Here is a 21,752-nt window from a genome sequence, read left to right as displayed (position 1 = left end):
AGTATGGGTGGAAGTCAGGAACAGGAAGGGAGCAGTTACTCTACTGGGAGTATTCTATAGGCCCCCTGGTAGCAGCAGAGATACAGAGGAACAGATTGGGAGGTAGATTTTGGAAGGGTGCAAAAATAACAGGGTTGTTATCATGGGTGACTTTAACTTCCCTAATACTGATTGGCACCTGATTAGTTCCAAGGGTTTAGATGGGGCAGAGTCTGTTAAGAGAGTCCAGGACGGATTCCTGTCACAGTATGTGGACAGGCCGACTAGGGGGAATGCCATACTAGATCTAGTACTAGGAAATGAACAGGGTCAGGTCACAGATCTCTCAGTGGGTGAGCATCTGGGGGACAGTGACCACTGCTCCCTAGCCTTTAGCATTATCATGGAAAAGGATAGAATCAGAGAGGACAGGAAATTTTTTAATTGGGGAAGGGCAAATTATGAGGCTATAAGGCTAGAACTTGCGAGTCTGAATTGGAATGATGTTTTTGCAGGGAAATGTACATGTGGTCGACGTTTAGAGATCTCTTGCAGAATGTTAGGGATAAATTTGTCCCGGTGAGGAAGATAAAGAATCTAGTCAGGTGGAAGAAGGCAGCATACATGAGGTTTAGGAAGCAAAGATCAGATTGGTCTATTGAGGAATATAGGGAAGCAAGAAAGGAGCTTAAGAAAGGGCTGAGAAGAGCAAGAAGGGGGCATGAGAAGGCCTTGGCGAGTAGGGTAAAGGAAAACCCCAAGGCATTCTTCAACTATGTGAAGAAAAAAAGGACGACTGGAGTGGAGGTAGGACCGATTAGAGATAAAGGTGGAACGATGTGCCTGGAAGCTGTGGAAGTGAGCGAGGTCCTCAATGAATACTTCTTTTCGCTATTCACCAATGAGAGGGAACTTGATGATGGTGAGGACAATATGAGTGAGGTTGATGTTCTGGAGCATGTTGATATTAAGGGACAGGAGGTGTTGGAGTTGTTAAAATACATTAGGACGGATTAGTCCCCAGGGCCTGACAGAGAGAAGAGATTGCTGAGCCTCTGGTCAGGATCTTTATGTCCTCGTTGACCACAAGAATGGTACCGGAGGATTGGAGGGAGGCAAATGTTGTCCCCTTGTTCAAAAAAGGTAGTAGGGATAATCCGGGTAATTATAGACCAGTGAGCCTTACAACTGTGGTGGGTAAGCTTTCGGAAAAGATTCTTAGAGATAGGATCTATAGACATTTAGAGAATCATGGTCCGATCAGGGACAGTCAGCATGGCTTTGTGAAGGGCAGATCGTTTAACAAGCCCGATGGAGTTCTTTGAGGAGGTGACCAGTCATATAGATGAGGGTAGTGCAGTGGATGTGATCTATATGGATTTTAGTAAGGCATTTGACAAGGTTCCACGCAGCAGGCTTATTCAGAAAGTCAGAAGGCATGGGATCCAGGGAAGTTTGGCCAGGTGGATTCAGAATTGGCTTGCCTGCGGAAGGCAGAGGGTCGTGGTGGAGGGGGTACATTCAGATTGGAGGATTGTGACTAGTGGTGTCCCACAAGGATCTGTTCTGGGACCTCTACTTTTTGTGATTTTTATTAATGACCTGGATGAGGGGGTAGAAGGGTGGGTTGGCAAGTTTGCAGACGACACAAACGTTGGTGGTGTTGTAGATAGTATAGAGGATTCTCAAAGATTGCAGTGAGACATTGATAGGATGCAGAAGTGGGCTGAGAAGCGGCAGATGGAGTTCAATCCGGAGAAGTGTGAAGTGGTACACTTTGGAAGGACAAACTCCAAGGCAGAGTACAAAGTAAATGGCAGGATACTTGGTAGTGTGGAGGAGCAGAGGAATCAGGGGGTACATGTCCACAGATCCCTGAAAGTTGCCTCACAGGTGGATAGGGTAGTGGAGAAAGCTATTGGGGTGTTAGCTTTCCTAAGTCGAGGGATAGAGTTTAAGAGTCGCGATGTAATGATGCAGCTCTATAAAACTCTGGTTAGGCCACACTTGGAGTACTGTGTCCAGTTCTGGTCACCTCACTATAGGAAGGATGTGGAAGCATTGGAAAGGGTACAGAGGAGATTTACCAGGATGCTGCCTGGTTTAAAGAGTATGCATTATGATGAGAGATTAAGGGAGCTAGGGCTTTACTCTTTGGAGATAAGGAGGATGAGAGAAGACATGATAGAGGTGTACAAGATAAAAAGAGGAATAGATAGAGTGGATAGCCAGAGCCTCTTCCCCAGGGCACCACTGCTCAATACAAGAGGACATGGCTTTAAGGTAAGGGGTGGGAAGTTCAAGGGGGATATTAGAGGAAGGTTTTTTACTCAGAGAGTGGTTGGTGCATGGAATGCACTGCCTGAGTCAGTGGTGGAGACAGATACACTAGTGAAGTTTAAGAGACTACTAGACAGGTATATGGAGGAATTTAAGGTGGGGGCTTATATGGGAGGCAAGGTTTGAGAGTCAGCACAACATTGTGGGCCGAAGGGCCTGTACTGTGCTGTATTATTCTATGTTCTATGTTAGTCAGAGGGTGGCAAATCTGTGGAATTCGCTGCCACGATCGGCTGTGGAGGCCAAGTCATTGAGTGCATTTAAGGCAGAGATAGATTGGTTCTCGATTAGCCGGGGCATCAAAAGGTATAGGGAAAAGGCAGGGGAGTGGGGATGACTGGAAGAATTGCATCAGCCCATGATTGAATGGTGGAGCAGACTCGAAAGGCTGAATGGCCTACTTCTGCTCCTATATCTTATGGTCTTAAACTGGGAAGGATTTCTTCAGTGCATCCAAGTGGGGTACTTGAAACAAGCATCTGGAGAGTCTAATTAAAGGAGAAAACGTACTGGGCCTAGTTTTGGGAAATATGCCAGGCGACAGACCTGATGGCGGGTGTACTGTACATTTTGTACATAGTAACCATAACTCATTAAGTTATAAGTTATGACTAAGGATAAAATTGGTTCATGAAGGAAGGTACTAAATTGAGGGAAGGCAAATTACAATGGTAGGTATTCAGTAGGAGCAGCTGCTGTTGGACAAGTCCATGTCGAACATGTGGGATTTGTTTAAAAACCTGCTGATCAGTGTTCAGGTTTGATATGTTCTGCTATGGTCCAAGAACAAAAATAGTAAGGTTTGTGATTTTTGGATGACTCACTTGGTCCTAAATTTAATCAGAAAAAAGGAAGCACATTTATGGTTCAGGATGCTAAAAATCAGACTAGACCTTTGTAGAATATAAAGATAGCAGGAAACTCAAATCGGTTATTAGAATGTCCTAAAGGAGTCATGAAATGTCCTTGGTGAGCAGGATCACAGAAAATCCTAAGGCATTTTATATCAGTATTCAGAAAAAGAGGATGACTGAAAATACGGTATATCCACTTGAAGATGGAGAGAATTTGTGCTTGGAGTCAGAGCAAGTGGCTGAGGTACTAAATTAGCGTGTCAGGATTTACCAAGGAGAAATATTTGGAGGATAGGGAAAGCAGAATGGGGAAGAATCAGAATCAGGTTTAATATCACTGGCATATGTCATGACATTTGTTAACTAAACTGCAGCAGTACATGATAACATAGAAAAATAAATAAATCAATTTCTGTAAGCATATGTGTATTAATTAAATTAAAAATAGCCCAAAAACAGAAATAATTTAAAAAGTGAGGTAGTGCTCATGGGCTCAATGTCCATTTAGGAATCGGATGGCAGAGGGAAAGAAGCTGTTCTTGAATCGCTGAGCGTGTGCCTTCAGGCTTCTGTATCTCCTTCCTGACGGTGACAATAAGAGGTTGAGAGGGGTCCTTAATAATGGACACCGCCTTTCTGAGACACTGCTCCTTGAAGATGCCTTGGATACTACAGAGCTGACTAATTTTACACCTTTCTGTAGCTTCTTTCGATTTTGTGCAGTAGCCCGCTCCCCAAAACCAGATGGTGATGTAGCCTGTCAGAATGCTCTTCACAATACATCTGTAGAAGTTTGCATGTTTTAGGTGACACACCAAATCTCCTCAAACTCTTAATGAAATATAGCCATGGTCTTGCCTTCTTTATAGCTGCATGGATACGCTGGGACCAGGTTAGACCTTCAGAGATCTTGACACCCAAGAACTTGAAATTGCTCACTCTCTCCACATGATTCCTCTATGAGGATTGGTTCATGTTCCTTTGTCCTACCCATTCTGAGGTCCACAATCAGCTCTTTGGTCTTACTGATGTTGAGTGCAAAGCTGTCGCTGAGACACCACTTAAGTAGCTGGTATATCTCACTCTGTACGCCCTCTTGTCTTCATCTAAGATTCTGCCAACAATGGTTGTATCATCAGCAAATTTATAGATGGTACTTGAGCTATGCCTAGCCACACAGTCATGGTATAAAGAGAGCAGAGCAGTGGGCTAAGCACACACCCCTGAGCTGTGCCAGAGCTGATCATCAGCAAGGAGGAGGTATTATTACCAATCTGCGCAAATTGTGGTCTTTCACTTAAGAAGTCAATGCAGATGGAAGTACAGAGGCCCAGTGACTGGAGCTTTCGATCAGAACTCTAGATGTTAAACATTGAGCTGTAGTCAATGAACGGCATCCTGACATAAGTGTTTGTATTGTCCAGGTGATCCAAGGTCCTGTGAAGAGCCACTGAGATTGTGTCTTCTGTAGGCCTATTGTGGCAATAGGCAAAATGCATTGAGTCCAGGTCCTTGCTGAGGCAGAAGTTGATTCTAACTATGACCAACTCTCAAAGCACTTGATCATCATAGATGTCAGTGGTACTGGATGATGGTCATTAAGGCAACTCACACTACTCTTCTTGGGCATTGGTATAATTGTTACCCTTTTGAAGCAGGTGGGAATTTCCAACCGCAGCAGAGAGGTTGAAAATATCCTTGAATACATCTGCCAATTGGTTGACACAAGTTTTCAGAGTCTTACCTAGCCTGCCATCCTGCAAGGGTTCACCGTCCGGAAAGACAGCCTGACATCAGTCTCCGAGATGGAAATCACAGGGTCACTGGGTGCAGCAAGGATATTCACAGCTGTAGTTATATTCTCCTTTTCAAAGTGGGCATAAAAGGCATGGAGCTCGTCTAGTAGTGAAACATCACTGCTGTTCATGGTACTGGGTTTCGCTTTGTAGAAAGTATTGTCCTGCAAACCCTGCCACAGCTGACGTGCATCTGATGTCACCTCCAACTTTGTTCGGCATTGTTTCTTCGCTCTTGAAATAGTCCTCTGCACGTCATACCTGGTTTTCTTGTTCAGACCTGGGTCACCTGACTTAAATGCCACAAATCTAACCCTCAGCAGACGATGAACCTCCTGATTTATTAACAGTTTTTGGCCTGGGAATGAACAGATATTTTTCATAGCCACACACATCCACACAGGTCTTAATGAGGTTGGTAACAACTGCACATACTCATTCAGATTCGAAGATGAGTCCCTGAATAGTCCACCGATTCAAAGCACTCCTGTGCTTCCCTTGTCCATACTTTCTTGGTCCTTACTACTGGTAGTGCAGTCTTCAGTCACTGCCTATACTCACGGAGCAGAAGTATGGATAGATAATTAGACTTTCTGAAGTGTGGCTCTGGAATAGCAGCAAGGCAAGCACACTTGATGATGGTGTAACAGTGGCTCAGCGTTTGTTTCCTCTTTTACTACAAGTGAGTTGTTGATAATTATTTAGTAACTTTTTCAAGCTAGCCTGGCTAAAATCCCCCAAAATGATGGTGAAGGCGTCAGAGTGTGCTGTTTTTTTGTGTATCTTGACCACGTTGCTCAGATCAACTAGAGTCTGTTTGACATTGGCCTGAGGTAGAATGTACAGCGCTACCAAAATGATCGCTGATATCCCCTGCGACAGGAAAAATGGTCAGCACTTAATTGCAAGATATTCCAGGTCTGGTGAGCAGAACTGGAATATCACTGATACATCTGTGCACCAAGAGGAGTTGATCATGAAGCATACACCTCCACCTCTGCTTTTGACGCTTGACAGTCCTATCCTGGTGGTGTATCGTGAAACCGTCAATCTGAATCGCAGCGATTCAGTATGGAAGAGGTTAACAAGGATGCTGTGACACAGAGAATACACACATTCCTAATGTCCCTCTGATATACCTAGCTCTGAGGGTGTCAATTTTTTTTTTAAACCAAGAGTTGTACATTTGCAGCAAGATGATCAGTATCAATAGGCAAAAACCTTGTTTTTTTAAAATGCACCATAAGACCAGAGCAGCAGCCTCGTTTCCAAAAAGGAGGCCTCCTAGCCAGAATAATATAGCCACAGTCAACATTATTTACATCAGTTTTAAGCAGCGATAGATTGTTCAATCACATTGTAACATCTATATTAACTGTACAGACCTTGGATGCAGTTGTGATTCTCTGCTGTAGCAGACTGAAATGGGAATATTTAATCGTACCATGGAGCTGCATCACTTCAAGTTCACCCTGGAAGGTACTGGGACATTTTGAGTTAATGAGGAAGTAGTGCAAGGTTTTCAGAAAGCATTACGATGGATGTCCCCAGGGCCCAGTAGCATATATCCCTTGTTCTTTTTAATATTGAAAGGAGTAAGTGAGGAGATTGCTGAGACTTTGACAAGGATCTTTGGGTCCTGACTAGTAACATTTGAGATCCCAGAGGATTGGAGAGTAGCAAATACGTGCTTTTGCTTAAGGGGGGAAATGGGGATAACAGAAGTAATTATAGTCCAGTGAAGCTATTGGAGAGGATACCAAGGGTCAGGATTTACACACCTCGAAAGGCATGGACAGCTTAGGGACAGTCAGCATGATTTTGTCATGCCTTCAAATCTGCTCAAGATTTTTGAGGAATGAGAAAGGAACTTGTCTACTGTCTTACCCTCATCATTATCCACACAGACTTCAATAAGGCATTTGGTGATGTCCTTCATTAAAGCTTGATTCAAAAGATAAAGAGGCATGGGATCCAAGAGTGAACTGCAAGTTTGGATTCAAAACTGACTTGCCCAAAGAAGACAAGGAGTAGGGGTGGAAAGTTGTTACACTGGATGGAGATCTGTGACCAGTGGTGGTCCACAGGGATTGCTTCAGGGACCTTTACTGTTTGTGATATATATACACACACACAATATATCAATGATTTAGATGAACCTGTAGATGGGTGGACAAGCAAATTTGCAGATGACATCAAGATTGGTGGAGTTGTGAACAGTGTAAAGGACCAAAGAATACAACAGAATATAGATCCATTATATATAATAGGCAGAGAAATGGAGGAAAGAGTTTAATTCAGCAAGTGTGAGGTGTTGCACTTTTGGAGGCTAAATGAAAGAAGGTGGTATACAGTTAATGGTTGACCCCCTCTTTAATAGCATTGAGAAACAGAGAGAGCTTGGGGCCCAGGTCCATAGTTCAGTGAAAGTGGCTACACAAGTGGGTGAAGTTATAAAAGGCATGTGGATTGCTGATTTTCATTGACCGGGGGGGGGGTTGAGTATAAGGAAGACATGCTGTAAGCTAGATAAAACTTTAGTCAGGCTGCACTTAACAGTAGGGTGTGCAGTTTTGGTCACATTTTGAGAATATAGAGACTGCGGAAAGGGTGCATAAGAGGTTTACGAGGATGCTGCTTGGTTAGAGTGAATGAGCTATATAGAAAGGTTGGAAAAGCTTGTGTTGTTCTCTCTAAAGCATCAGAAGCTAAGAGGAGATATGATGGAGGATTTTTAAATTATAAAGGCATAGATGGAGTAGACAGTCAAGAGTCTTTGCAGAGTGGAAATGGGAAAACACCTGAGGGCATGCTTTTAATGTAAGGGGCAGATGGAGTTGAAAGATGATGTGAGGAGCAAGTGCTTTTTTTGACACGGGGGGTGGTAGGTAGAGGCTAAAGTGGAAACAGGCAGTTTAGTGAAATTTAAGAGGCTTTTAGATAGAAACAGGGAATGGGAGATGTTTAGCATAAATCTGGCATCAAGATAGGTACATCATGTGCCAAATGGCCTGTCTGATGCTGTATTTCTACGTTCAAATCCTATCAGTAAGATGCTGAAGGTAAAATCAGACGAGGCAAGGTCAGCAGACCAGCCTCCCTAAAGATACAGTATATCAGTGAACAAGATGGGCTGTTACATGATATGAAACGATTACTGGGAATTTGAATTCACTCCTGCTGTAGTGGGATGGAAACCTATACTGCCAGACTAGTAGTCCAGGTTTCTGGTGATTTGAATTTGCATGCTTGAGTTAAGCACGCAACATATCAACTGCATTATCATACCTCCAATTTGCATTATATAATTCAACAGCCCGAATGGCTTTGTTCCAATCTTCAGTATAAGAGAAGCATGGAACACTGAAAGAGTCTATTCTATAGAAGTGTTGGTAGCAAAAGAGCGACCCAATGATTAACCCAAGACTATTGCAGCATTCAAATATACATTCAACTCCACCCAGAACGTAATTGATGATTTTGCTTCTTATATTGTTATATTTCTATATGACACTGAAGGAGGCCATTTAGCCCAGCAGCTCTGAGTCAGCCCTATCCTTCCACATTTTTTCCTCTACAGCTTGTCCTCTCAGAGGTTCATTAACTCCACCTCAGTTCCCCTGACCCCCACTCCCCACTTCTGGCACAATTTTGAGATGTGGCAGGAAGTTGGAAGACACTGGGAAACACCACAAACACAGCACCAGGAAATGAGGTCACTGGAGTTAACTGCAGCAGCGCTCTAGAAAAAGCAGGGATCATTTACTCTCCACAAGGGTAATGAATTGCTTGCTGCAAAATTCTACATTTCTGGAGATCTAAAAATGTAAGTACTAAGAGCGCTCAGAGATTCATCAGAACTGGAAAAATGAGGAAAATGTATGGTTGAGGTTGCAAAGAGGAGAAAAGAGTTGATAGAAAGGGAGAATTGTCTGTGACATGGAGCAGAACAAAATTGTGATAGAAGCAATTACTTCAAAGCCAAAATAAAAACAAAAGAAATCAGAAAATACAGCCAGATTTGTGCAGAGAGGAAAGGGTGGTTGCCTGAAGCAGTCAAATCAATTTCATGCCCTGAGAGTCTTAATGCCCCAGATGGAAAATAAGGTGGTGTTCCTGAAGCACATGCTGAGCAACAAAGGAGGTTGAAGAAGTGGAAGAGAAAATTGAAGTGACAAGCGATCAGAAGCTCAGGGTTGTCTTGCAGGCTGAGCCGAAATGTTGGACAAAGTGATCATGCAATCAACATTTGATCTCTCCAATATAGAACACAGAATGCACAGCCAAATGTAATATGAATAACTTTCCCTGGGTCCAAACAGTGATAGCTAAAAAGAAGCCTTCCAGTTGCCACACAGAGCATTGATACATACCACCAAAGTACGTAGACATAAAGTACTTGCTGGAGCACGAGGATCAAGGGCAGCTTGCAGGTCCCATACCTTGATTTTGCTAGAGGGAGAATAAACGCAAAGCTAAATGTTAGCAATGAAACATACCACAATTTATCTAAACCATTGCACATAGTCAATAAAGTTTAATTCTCAACTATTTCTGCGTGTAGTCTTGAGGATAACTTCATGGAATGTACTCAATACAATACATTGGTGGACTCAAACAGAGAACAGGTTGTTTTAGACCTTGTCACTTATATTGAGATGCGATAGATTTACTGACTCCAAGTTATGGATCCTTTGATAAAGAGCATAACGTGATAGTGTTTTACAATGAATTAGGATGACAAAGCTGAGGCAAGGAGAACTAATAACTGAATATTTTGCATCTGCGTTCACACTGAAAGACACTGAAATCATTCCAGGAAAGAAAGAAAAGGAAGAACTTAAAGCAGCTATTAGTAAAAAAAATATTAATTAACCAACTGGAGACCAAAAATCCCTTTAGGTCTCAGGGGTTATTAAGGTAGATGTTGTGGTTTCTACTTCTCAAAATTTCAGATGTTCTGAAAAGATTCTTCCAGACTGAAAAACTGCAAATGTAACACTATTCATGAAAGGAGGGAGGCTAGTTAATATCAGTAACCCACCTAATGTTGGAAATCATTATCATAAGTGTAGCAATAAGACACATAGAAACAAACTACAATTAAAGAGAAGCTGTGTGGCGTCATGAAACTAAAGTTGTGCTTGACAATTTATTGGAGGCCATTGAGGATGATTAAAAGCATTGCACAAGCTGCTGTGTAAAGTGTTACACCACAAAGGGATGCAGTTTCAAGTTCACATTGGAACAGATGGGTGATTAATTAACTGGCAAAAACCAGATACGTACACGAAAATTTAAAAAAACACAAATGCTGGAAACCTTCAACAGGTCGGGCAATATCCATGGAGGGAGAAAATCAGAACTGATCTGAAACTCTGTTCTGATTGTCCTGAAAACAGCCGTTGCACCCTTTTCTGATTTTAATTTGGACATGGGACTCATTTCAGATCGACTAGTTGTAACTATAGGTACCACAGGATCCTCAGATGCAACTACAAGAAGTTTGTGAATCCTTTGCAATTACCTGGTTTCTGCATTGATTACTCATAAAATATGGTCTGATCTTCATCTAGGTCACAATAATAGAAAAACACACTCTGCCTAAACTACAGTGCCTATAGAAAGTATTCACACCCCTTGGAAGTTTTTGTGCTTTATTGTTTACGACGTCGAATCACAGTGGATTTAATTTGGCCTTTTTGACACTGATCAACAGAAAAAGACTTTTATGTCAAAGTAAAAACAGATCTCTACACAGTGATATAAATCCATTAAAGATAATTGTTTGCAAAAGTATTCAACCCCTTTAATATGAGATACCATGTTATTACTGGTGCAGCCAATTGGCTTTAGAAGTCACATAATTAACTAAATAGTGATCACCACGTGCAGTCAAGGTGGTTCCATTTGATTGTTGTAAAAATAGTCCTGTATCTGGAAGGTCCAATTGCATACCCAGCAGTATCCTGGCAAAAACTACACATTGAAGACAAAAGAACACTCCAAGCAACTCCACAAAAAAGTTATTGAAAAGCACAAGCTAGGAGATGGATGTAAGTAAATTTCCAAGTCACTGAATATCCCTTAGAGCACAGTCTTAAGTCAATCATTAAAAAAAATGGAAAGAATATGGCACAGTTGTAAATTCGCCTGGAGCAGGCCGTCCTCAAAAAACTGATTGACCATGAAAGAAGGGGACTAGCGAGGGAGGTCAACAAGAGATGTACGACAACTCTGGAGGAGCTACAAGCTTCAGTGGTTGAGATGGAAGAGACTGCGCATACAACAACTATTGCCTGAGTGCTTCACCAGTCGCAGCTTTATGGGAGAGTGGCAAAGAGAAAGCCACTGTTGAAAAAAAAAACTCACATGAAATCTCAGCTAGAGTTTGCCAGAAGGAATGTGAGAGACTCTGAAAACAGCAAGACGGTGGTTTTATGATCTGATGAAACCAAAATTGAGCTTTTTAGCCATCAGACTAAATGCTATTTATTATTGATGAAGCCACACTCAGGTTGGAGGAACACCACCTTATATTCCATCCGGGTAGTCTCCAACTTGATGGCATGAACATTGAGTTCTCAAACTTCCGCTAATGCCCCACCTCCCCCTTGTATCCCATCTGTTATTTATTTTATTATTATTATTAATTTTTTCTCTCTCTCCTTTTTCTCCATCTGTCCCTCTCACTATACTCTTTGCCCATCTTCTGGGCTTCCCCCTCCCACGTTCTTTCTCCCTAGGCCTCCCGTCCCATGATCCTCTCATATCCTTTTTGCCAATCAACTTTCCAGCTCTTAGCTCCATCCCTCCCCCTCCTGTCTTCTCCTATCATTTCAGATCTCTCCCACCCTCTCCCACTTTCAAATCTCTTACTATCTCTTCTTTCAGTTAGTCCTGACAAAGGGTCTCGGCCCGAAACGTTGACTGTACATCTTCCTATAGATGCTGCCTGGCCTGCTGCGTTCACCAGCTATTTTTAGGGTGTGTTGTTTGAAATTCCAGCATCTGCAGATTTCCTTGTGTTTGCAAGACTAAATGCTATGTTTGGCATAAACCAAACACCACACGTCATCAAAATCACACCTTCCCTTCCATGAAGCATGGTGGTGACTGCATCATGCCGTGGAGATGCTTCATTGCAACAGGCCCTGGAAAGCTTCTGAAGGTAGAGGGTAAAATGAATGCATGTATTTTGATACAGGGAAATCCGGGAGGAAAAGCTGGTGCAGTCTGCAAAAGAACTGTGACTTGGGAGAAGATCTGTTTTCCAGCAAGACAATGACACCAAGCATAAAGCCAAAGCTACACTGGAATGGCTTAAAATCGACGAAGTTGATATCCTGAAGTGGCCGTGTCAGAGTCCAGACTTCAATCCAATTGAGAATTTGTGGCTGGCCTTGAGAAGGGCTGTTCACTCTGAATCCCCATGTAATCTAACAGAGTCTTGAGCAGTTTTGTAAAGAAGGGGAAAAATTGCAGTGTCCAGATTGCAAAGCTGATAGACACCTAACCACACAGACTCAAGGCTGTAATTGTTGCCAAACGTGCATCTACGAATTACTAACTTCAGGGGAGTGAATAATTATGTAATCAATTATTTTGTTTCATATTTGTAATTAACTTAGATCAGTTTGTAGAGATCTGACACGAAAGAATCTTTTCCTGTTGATCAGTATTAAAAAGAACCAAATTAAATCCACTGTGATTCAATGTTGTAAAACAACAAAGGAACACAAGAATACATTAGTTGTTAAAAACTTCACACTTCTGTACCTATTCCACTTGCAATCACTTCCATAATGGTTCATTTTGTACAAGGATACCCAAATTCAGCATGAAGGCATAACAAGAAATTGGGAAATTGGGAATATTGATCTTAATTCCAAGAATAGAGAACAAATATCCTACTGGAATTGCATAGAACTCTGGTAAGGTCAAACCTGTGTATGGTTTTGGTCTCGTTTAAAATAATTTCCTTGAAGGAAGCATAGTAAAGCTTCACTAGACTGATTCCTTGGTCAACCAGACTGTATTATGGCAGAATGTTTGCAAACTGAATTTATACTCTCCAAACGCTTGAAGAGGGCCCGAAAGGACAGATACCCTGAGGATGCTCCCTTGTGGGGGAATTAAGTATGGTGTAGTCTTGATATTAAACCGATTTCCCTTTCATCTTAAGCTGAGATGGTATTTCTGCTCTTAGGACCCTATATCACTGCCAGGGAATAAAATGATTCTAAATTATGGTGAAAAAGAGGGAGATTAGATTTCAGAATGTATTGATTTTCCAGAAGGTCACTGTCCTTCACAACAAATTACCAGGTGTGTAGTCGATATAGATTCAAAGCTAGAATGCAAGTAAAACTAATGAGCCACACAGGGATAACAAGTTACTAATTACGAAGATCCTTGGGTGCTTCTATTCTAGGATATACTGAAAATAGACTTTGGTTCCCTTTCTTTGCCTCCCTGTACATAACAAGATCTAAGGAAATGTGCAAGAAAACTGCACTATATCTGGCTGGATGGCAGAATATTTTTCACATCATTCACACTGTGCACTATGGATTGTTTTTGTGAATTATCAATCAATAATAGTAGTAATGATAGGGATCCAGAAAATTATAAGGCTAGCAGTACGGAGATTAAGAATGAAATTAGGAGAGCCAGAAGGGACCTTGGAAAGCAGGATTAAGGAAAACCCCAAGGCATTCTACAAGTATGTGAAGAATAAGATGATAAGGCGTGAGAGAATAGGACCAAGTGTGACAGTCGAAAAGTGTGTATGGAACTGGAGAAGATAGCAGAGGTATTAAATGAATACTTTGCTTCAGTATTCACTATGAAAAAGGACCTTGGCAATTGCAGAGATGACTTACAGCAGACTGAAAAGCTTGAGCATATAGACATTAAGAAAGAGGATGTGATGGAGCTTCTGGAAAGCCTCAAGTTGGATAAGTCACTGGAACCAGACAAGATATATACCCCAGGCTACTGGGGCGGCGAGGGTGGAGATTGCTGAGCCTCTAGCGATAATCCTTGTATCGTCAATTGGGGACCGGAGAGGTTCCGAAGGATTGGAAGGTTGCAGATGTTGTTCCCTTATTCCAGAAAGGGAGTAGAGATAGCCCAGGAAATTATAGACCAGTGAGACTTACTTCAGTGGTTGGTAAGTTGATGGAGAAGATCCTGAGAGACAGGATTTATGAACATTTGCAGAGGCATAATATGATTAGGAATAGTCAGCATGGCTTTGTCAAAAGCAGGTTGTGCCTTACGAGCCTGATTGAAATTTTTGAGGATGTGACTAAACACATTGATGAAGGTAGAGCAGTAGATGTAGTGTATCTGGATCTCAGTAAGGCATTTGATTAAGGTACCCCATGCAAGGCTTATTGAGAAAGTAAGGAGGCATGGGATCCAAAGGGACCTTGCTTTGTGGATCAGAACTGGCAAAGAGTGGTTGCAGGCAGGTCACATTCTGCATGGAGGTCGGTCACCAGTGGTGTGCCTCAGAGATCTGCTCTGGGACCTCCCCGCTTCATGATTTTTATAAATGACCTGGATGAGGAAGTGGAGGAATGGGTTAGTAAATTTGTTGATGACAAAGGTTTGAGGTGTTGTGGATAGTGTGGAGGGCTGTCAGAGGTTACAGCAGGACACCGATAGGATGCAAAACTAGGCTGAGAAGTGGCAGATGGAGTTCAACCCAGATAAGTGTGAGGTGGTTTATTTTGGTAGGTCAAATATGATGGCAGAATATAGTATTAATGGTAAGACTCTTGGCAGTGTGGAGGATCAGAGGGATCTTGGGGTCTGAGTCCATCGGACACCCAAAGCTGCTGTGGTTAAGGTGGTATATGGTGTATTGGTCTTCATCAGCTGTGGGATTGAGTTCAAAAGCTGAGAGGTAATGTTACAGCTACACAGGACCCTGGTCAGTCGCCACTTGGAGTACTGTGCTCAGTTCCGGTTGCCTCACTACAGGAAGGATGTGGAAACTATAGAAAGGGTGCAGAGGAGATATACAAGGATGTTGCCTGGATTGGAGAGCATGCCTTATGAGAATAGATTAAGTGAACTTGGCCTTTTCTCCTTGGAGCAACAGAGTATGAGAGGTGATCTGATAGAGGTGTATAAGATGATGAGACACATTGATCATTGATCATTGTGAAGTTATCCACTTTGGTGGCAAGAACAGGAAGGCAGATTACTATCTGAATGGTGTCAGGTTAGGAAAAGGGGAAGTACAACGAGATCTAGGTGTTCTTGTTCATCAGTCACTGAAAGTAAGCATGCAGGTACAGCAGGCAGTGAAGAAAGCTAATGGCATGTTGGCCTTCATAACAAGGGGAACTGAGTATAGGAACAAAGAGGTCCTTCTGCAGTTGTACAGGGCCCTGGTGAGACCATACCTGGAGTATTGTGTGCAGTTTTGGTCCCCAGATTTGAGGAAAGACACTCTAGCTATTGAGAGAGTGCAGCGCAGGTTCACGAGGTTAATTCTCGGGATGGCAGGACTGTCATATGTTGAAAGATTGGAGCGACTGGGGTTGTATACATGGAATTTAGAAGGATGAGAGAGGATCTGATTGAAACATATAAGATTATTAAGGGATTGGACACGCTAGAGGCAGGAAACATGTTCCTGATGTTGGGGGAGTCCAGAACCAGAGGCCACAGTTTAAGAATAGGGGGTAGACAATTTAGAACGGAGTTGAGGAAAAACTTATTCACACAGAGGGTTGTGGTTCTGTGGAATGCTCTGCCTCAGAAGGCAGTGGAGGCCAATTCTCTGGATTCTTTCAAGAAAGAGTTAGATAGAGCTGTTAAAGATAGCGGAGTGAAGGGATATGGGGAGAAGGCAGGAAAAGGGTACTGATTGTGGATGATCAGCCATGATCACAGTAAATGGTGGTGCTGGCTTGAAGGGCTGAATGGCCTACTTCTGCACCTATTATCTTACTGATCGTGTGGATAGTCAGAGGTTTTTTACCGGGGCTGAAATAGCTAACACGAGACAGCACAGTTTTAAAATGCTTGGAAGTAGGTGCAGAAGAGATGTCAGGATTAAGTGTTTTTTTTTCTTATGGAGAGAGTGGTGAGTGCATGGAATGGGTTGCCGGCGATGGTGGTGGAGGCTGATACAATAGGGTCTTTTAAGAGACTCTTGGAAAGGAACATGGACCTTAGAAAAATAGAGGGCTATGGGTAACTCTAGGTCATTTCTAAAGTAAGTACACGTTCGGCGCAGCGTTGTTGGCCAAAGGGCCTAAATTGTGCTGTAGGTTTTCTATGTTTCTATGTTAATAAGCAGCAGCCACTTAACGAACTTTCAGTTACAGAAAAATCAAACAGCAAAAAACAGTGTATAATAGAAATGTAAATAGAAACCAACTTGCAAGAGTCTTGAGGTGAGCCAAAGGTCATCTTCTAACTACAGTATCCACTCTTCAATAAAAAAAACTCTCATGCCCATATAGCACTCTGGTACATCCCAACATCAAGAACATAAAAGCAACCCTTTTCTTTCCATACTCCACAATTAGTGCTTACTATTTGATTACATACCCATCATAAGCTCCACTCACGATCCTTTTGTTATCAAATCGAATACATCGAACTAACTCTTCATGTCCTTCTAAGACTCGTAGACAGGCACCACATTCTATGTCCCATAACCTGCAACAGAAAACACCAAGATCACAAACTATTTCAGCATTTTAACGTATTTCAAAAGATCAGATGGCATTGGACCCACAAAAGTACTGCATCACTGAGCACAACTTGCACCAGTGATATTTACTGTACATTTATTCTCAAATGAGTTTCTTAGATGTTGGAATTCAAAGAACTGCAGATACCGGAAACCTGGTAACATATATTGCTGGGCAGCACTGTGTTAAGATAGACCAGATGAAACATCAGCAAGAAATCTTCCAACATTTACAAGATTTTTAACAGTCTGGATAAAATAAGGAACAGGGTGAACAACACCTGCAGAAGTTTACCGGTCACTTCAAGCTTCCACTTTTTAAAATTTAATCCTATGATTTTATTTTAGCATAATAGAAGAACACATGGATTGTTAGATAAAAAAACAGAGGGCCTGCCTTGAAGTTCTTTTATCCCTCTCACAGCAATTGTACATTAATAGAAACATAGAAACATAGAAAATAGGTGCAGGAGTAGGCCATTCAGCCCTTCGAGCCTGCACCACCATTTATTATGATCATGGCTGATCATCCAACTCAGAACCCCACCCCAGCCTTCCCTCCATACCCCCTGATCCCCATAGCCACAAGGGCCATATCTAACTCCCTCTTAAATATAGCCAATGAACTGGCCTCAACTGTTTCCTGTGGCAGAGAATTCCACAGATTCACCACTCTCTGTGTGAAGAAGTTTTTCATAATCTCGGTCCTAAAAGGCTTCCCCTCTATCCTCAAACTGTGACCCCTCGTTCTGGACTTCCACAACATCGGGAACAATCTTCCTGCATCTAGCCTGTCCAATCCCTTTAGGATCTTATACATTTCAATCAGATCTCCCCTCAATCTTCTAAATTCCAACGAGTACAAGCCCAGTTCATCCAGTCTTTCTTCATATGAAAGTCCTGCCATCCCAGGAATCAATCTGGTAAATTTGTTAACCAATCACAGCAACCAGGACTCTAAAATAGTCTGCAGCTGTACACATTATACTGGGAAGACCCCCAACAGCTGAAAGCAAACAACTCAAACACATTGTGCATCAAGCTACTCATATACTATGGCACAAAAAGTCATTGTCAGTTTAAGAGGAGTGTGGGAACCACAGCTGCAGTGAGTGGGAAGACAATAGCAAACAGTAACAGCTGAGTCAGATGTTGAACCATCAGAATTTCCAAATGGAAAACAGCAGATTATCAGAGTTTTATTATAATGTACTTGGCCCTCCACTTTATGGAATGTTACGGTATGTCTTTAAATTCAATAAAACTGAAGTAAGAGATCCAATGGGCCTGCACCTGATCCCGAGTATTTCTTACTTCAGTGCTGCACAACGCGCACACAAACACAGAATGGAAGACTTTAACACACACAAGCAAGCTGGTGCTTTTCTATAGTAAGTAGGATGGTGGTCCCATGTTTTCATGCATATTTATTTTAAATTTACTCCCCTTCAAGTTCAAGCAGCGTTTTTTTCAATTGCCTGGACTAATCAAAGCAATCAATATCTATTAAGTAGTCTACAGCTGTGAATATAGGATACTGGACATAACTCAGTAGTATAAAGATAGGAACCATCTCTGTGATGATCTAACCTTCTCTACATGATAATAAAGGTAATTTTGTTGCATGGACAAATAATTCAAGATGGTGCTGACAAGTGACAACTGTGTGTAGCACCAACGGGAATCATCAAATATTCCCATTTAGAACTACACAGTCACAGCCATGTGCACTTCTGTATGCAACATTGTTTTAAGATGTTTTCAAAAATCTATTGATACTCAAAAATCACAGATCCCAAACTGCAAAATCTGTGAGTGCAGTTCCCTTTTAAGAAAAAGGATGCAAGGAAGGTGTGCTGGACTACAGATACGAATGAAATGCAGAGAACTTAAGACTCTCACTTCTGACCATCCTCTGGTGAATGTACTCTGTCTCTGGAAAATAAAACTGAAGACCTCAGAACAAGGTTGTAGAACTTTGTATACTTTGTTTTACAGAGATGTGGCTGACCCCAGCCATTTCAGATGCAGCACTCCAGCCCGATGGCTTCAAAATTCTCGACAAAGACAGGTCAACTTTTAAGGCTTCTAAAGGTGGAGGAGCAGGTGTACGTTTATAATTAACTCATTGCCGTGCATAGACATGGCGGTTCTGCCTCAATCCTGCTCACCAGACTTGGAAATTCTAGTAGTCAGTGTAGTCCATTTTATCTGCTATGGGAGTTTTCCACCGCCATCCTGGTAGTAGTGTACATTCCACCGACACGCAGGCAGTGGAGAAACTGAGCACTGTGATTACCAGTCGTGTAACAGCTAATCACAGATGCTTTCCCTATTATTGCAGAGGAACTCAACCAGGTCAATTTGATGAAGTTTCTGATAAACTACCAATATATCACCTGTAAAACCAGAGGGCCACTGTTATACCACCATCAAGAATGTTTACTATGCCATCCAATGCCTACACTATGGAAAGACCGATCACCTGGCTGTACTTCTCCTGACACGTAGGCAGAGACTAAAGACCATAACACTAATAGCGAGTACCAAGAAGGTATGGTCAAAGCAGGCGGAGGAATGCTTATAAGAATACTTTGAGTCAGTGGACTGGACGATACTCAGGGATTCAACTTTGAATCTGAATGAATACGCCACATTTGCCACAACTACATCTGTACGAACCCCTGTAGCATCTGGTGACCCTGTGATCTCCGTCTTGCAGGCCAATATTAGATTTTAGATTAGATTATGAGGACACTCAGTCCTCATTTATTGTCATTTAGAAATGCATGCATTCATTAAAAAATGATACAATGTTCCTCCAGAAAGATACCACAGAAACACAGGACAAACCAAGACTAAAACTGACAAAACCACATAATTATAACATATAGTTACAACAGTGCAAAGCAATACAGTAATTTGATAAAGAGCAGACCATGGGCACGGTAAAAAAAAAGTCTCAAGTCCCGATAGCCCCATCATCTCATGCAGATGGTAGAAGGGAGAAACTCTCCCTGCCATGAACTCCAAGCGCCACAAACTTGCCGATGCATTGGAAGCACCCGACCGCATCCGACTCTGAGTCCGTCCTAAAACTTTGAGCCTCCGACCAGCCCTCCGACACCGAGCACCATCTCTGCCGAGCGCTTTGACCCCGCCCCGGCTGCCAAGCAACAAGCAAAGCCGAGGACTCGGGGCCTTCCCCTCCGGAGATACTGGATCACACAGTAGCAGCAGCAGCAAAGCAGGCATTTCCGAAGTTTCACAGACGTTCCTCTGTACTCTCACGTCTGTTTCCATCAAATCAGGATTGTGCACGGCATGCTACTTGACAGATAACATATCATTCAATGGAGTGGCCGCTGCAAGCTGCGTCGTGTCGCCATCTTTTCCTCCCGAATATTAGAACAAGAGGGTGAACCCTGGCAAGTCGTCAGACTCTGACAGTGCACCCCGCAGGGCACTGAAAACCTGTGGCAATCAACTAGTGGAAGTGTTCAAGGGCAGTTTCAATCTCTCACTGCTGCAATCAGAGGCTCCCAGCTGCTTCAACATGGCAACAATCATACCAGTGATGGTGAGCTGCCTGAACAATAGTGCCAAGCTGCACTCACATCTATTGTGATGAAGGGCTTTGAGAGATTGGTTATGGCCAGAATCAACTCCTGCCTAAGCAAGGACAAATAAGAGAAAATCTGCACATGCTGCAAATCTAACCAACACATAAAAAATAGAAACATAGAAAACCCACAGCACAATAAGGCCCTTCGGCCCACAAGGTTGTGCCGAACATGTTCCCTCCTTAGAAATTACCAGACTTCCCATTAGCCCTCTATTTTCCTAAGCTCCATGTCTCTTAAAAGACCCTATCGTATCTGCCTCCATCACCATTGCCGGCAGCCCATTCCACACACTCACCACTCTCTGAGTAAAAAACTTACCCCTGACATCACCTCTGTACCTACTCCACAGCACCTTAAACCAGTGTCCTCTTGTGGCAACCATTTCAGCCCTGGGAAAAGGCCTCTGACTATCCACACGATTAATGCCTCTCATCATCTTATACACCTCTATCAGGTCACCTCTCATCCTCCATCGCTCCAAGGAGAAAAGATCGAGCTCACTCAGCCTGTTTTCATAAGGCATGCTCCCTAATCCAGGCAACATCCTTGTAAATCTCCTCTGTGCCGTTTCTATGGTTTCCACATCCTTCCTGTAGTGAGGCAACCAGAACTGAGTACAGTACTCCAAGTGGGGTCTGACCAGGGTCCTACAAAGCTGCAACATTACCTCTCAGCTCCTAAATTCAATTCCACAATTAATGAAGGCCAATACACCGTATGCCTTCTTAACCACAGCGTCAACCTGCGCAGCAGCAGCTTTGAGTGTCCTATGGACACGGACCCCAAGATCCCTCTGATCCTCCACACTGCCAAGAGTCTTACCATTAATACTATGTTCTGCCATCATATTTGACCTACCAAAATGAACCACCTCACACTTATCTGGGTTGAACTCCATCTGCCACTTCTCAGCCCAGTTCTACATCCTATCAATGTCCCGCTGTAACCTCTGACAGCCCTCCACACTATCCACAACACCTGAAACCTTTGTGTCATCAGCAAATTTACTAACCCAAACCTCCACTTCCTCATCTAGGTCATTTATGAAAATCACGAAGAGCAAGGGTCCCAGAACAGATCCCTGAGGCACACCGACCTCCATGCAGAATATGACCCATATACAACCACTCTTCGCCTTCTGTGGGCAAGCCAGTTCTGGATCCATAAAGCAATATCTCCTTGGATCCCATGCCTCCTTACTTTCTCAATAAGCTTTGCATGGGGTACCTTATCAAATGCCTTGCTGAAATCCATATACACTACATCTAATGCTGAAGGAACTCAGCAGGCCATGCAGCACCAACAGAAAAATAGTATAGCTAACGATTCAGCCGAGACCCTTCATTAGGACTGGAGAAAAAAAGATGAGGAGTCAGAATTAGAAAGTGGGAGGACAGGAAGAAGCAGAAAACACGGTGTGTCAAACACACAATTT

The 21,752-nt window shown here is 42.7% G+C and overlaps 1 protein-coding gene across 6 annotated transcripts in view; it reads right to left on the bottom strand.

Moving 5' to 3' along the window:
* Positions 1 to 21,752, bottom strand: part of LOC140200336 (F-box/WD repeat-containing protein 11) — a 279,942-nt gene that overhangs the window by 67,050 nt on the left and 191,140 nt on the right. For all 6 annotated transcript variants that reach the window (XM_072263523.1, XM_072263522.1, XM_072263527.1 and 3 more), the window contains 2 exons: positions 16,547 to 16,657; positions 9,343 to 9,421 (listed from right to left, as the gene is read on the bottom strand). In XM_072263523.1, coding sequence (XP_072119624.1) covers positions 9,343 to 9,421; positions 16,547 to 16,657 — 190 coding nt within the window. The remainder of the gene's footprint in view (positions 1 to 9,342; positions 9,422 to 16,546; positions 16,658 to 21,752) is intronic.

The sequence above is a fragment of the Mobula birostris genome, chromosome 7 (genome assembly GCF_030028105.1).
Source record: "Mobula birostris isolate sMobBir1 chromosome 7, sMobBir1.hap1, whole genome shotgun sequence".
NCBI classification, from domain to species: Eukaryota; Metazoa; Chordata; class Chondrichthyes; order Myliobatiformes; family Myliobatidae; genus Mobula; species Mobula birostris.
This window is presented reverse-complemented; position numbering and strand designations above follow the sequence as displayed.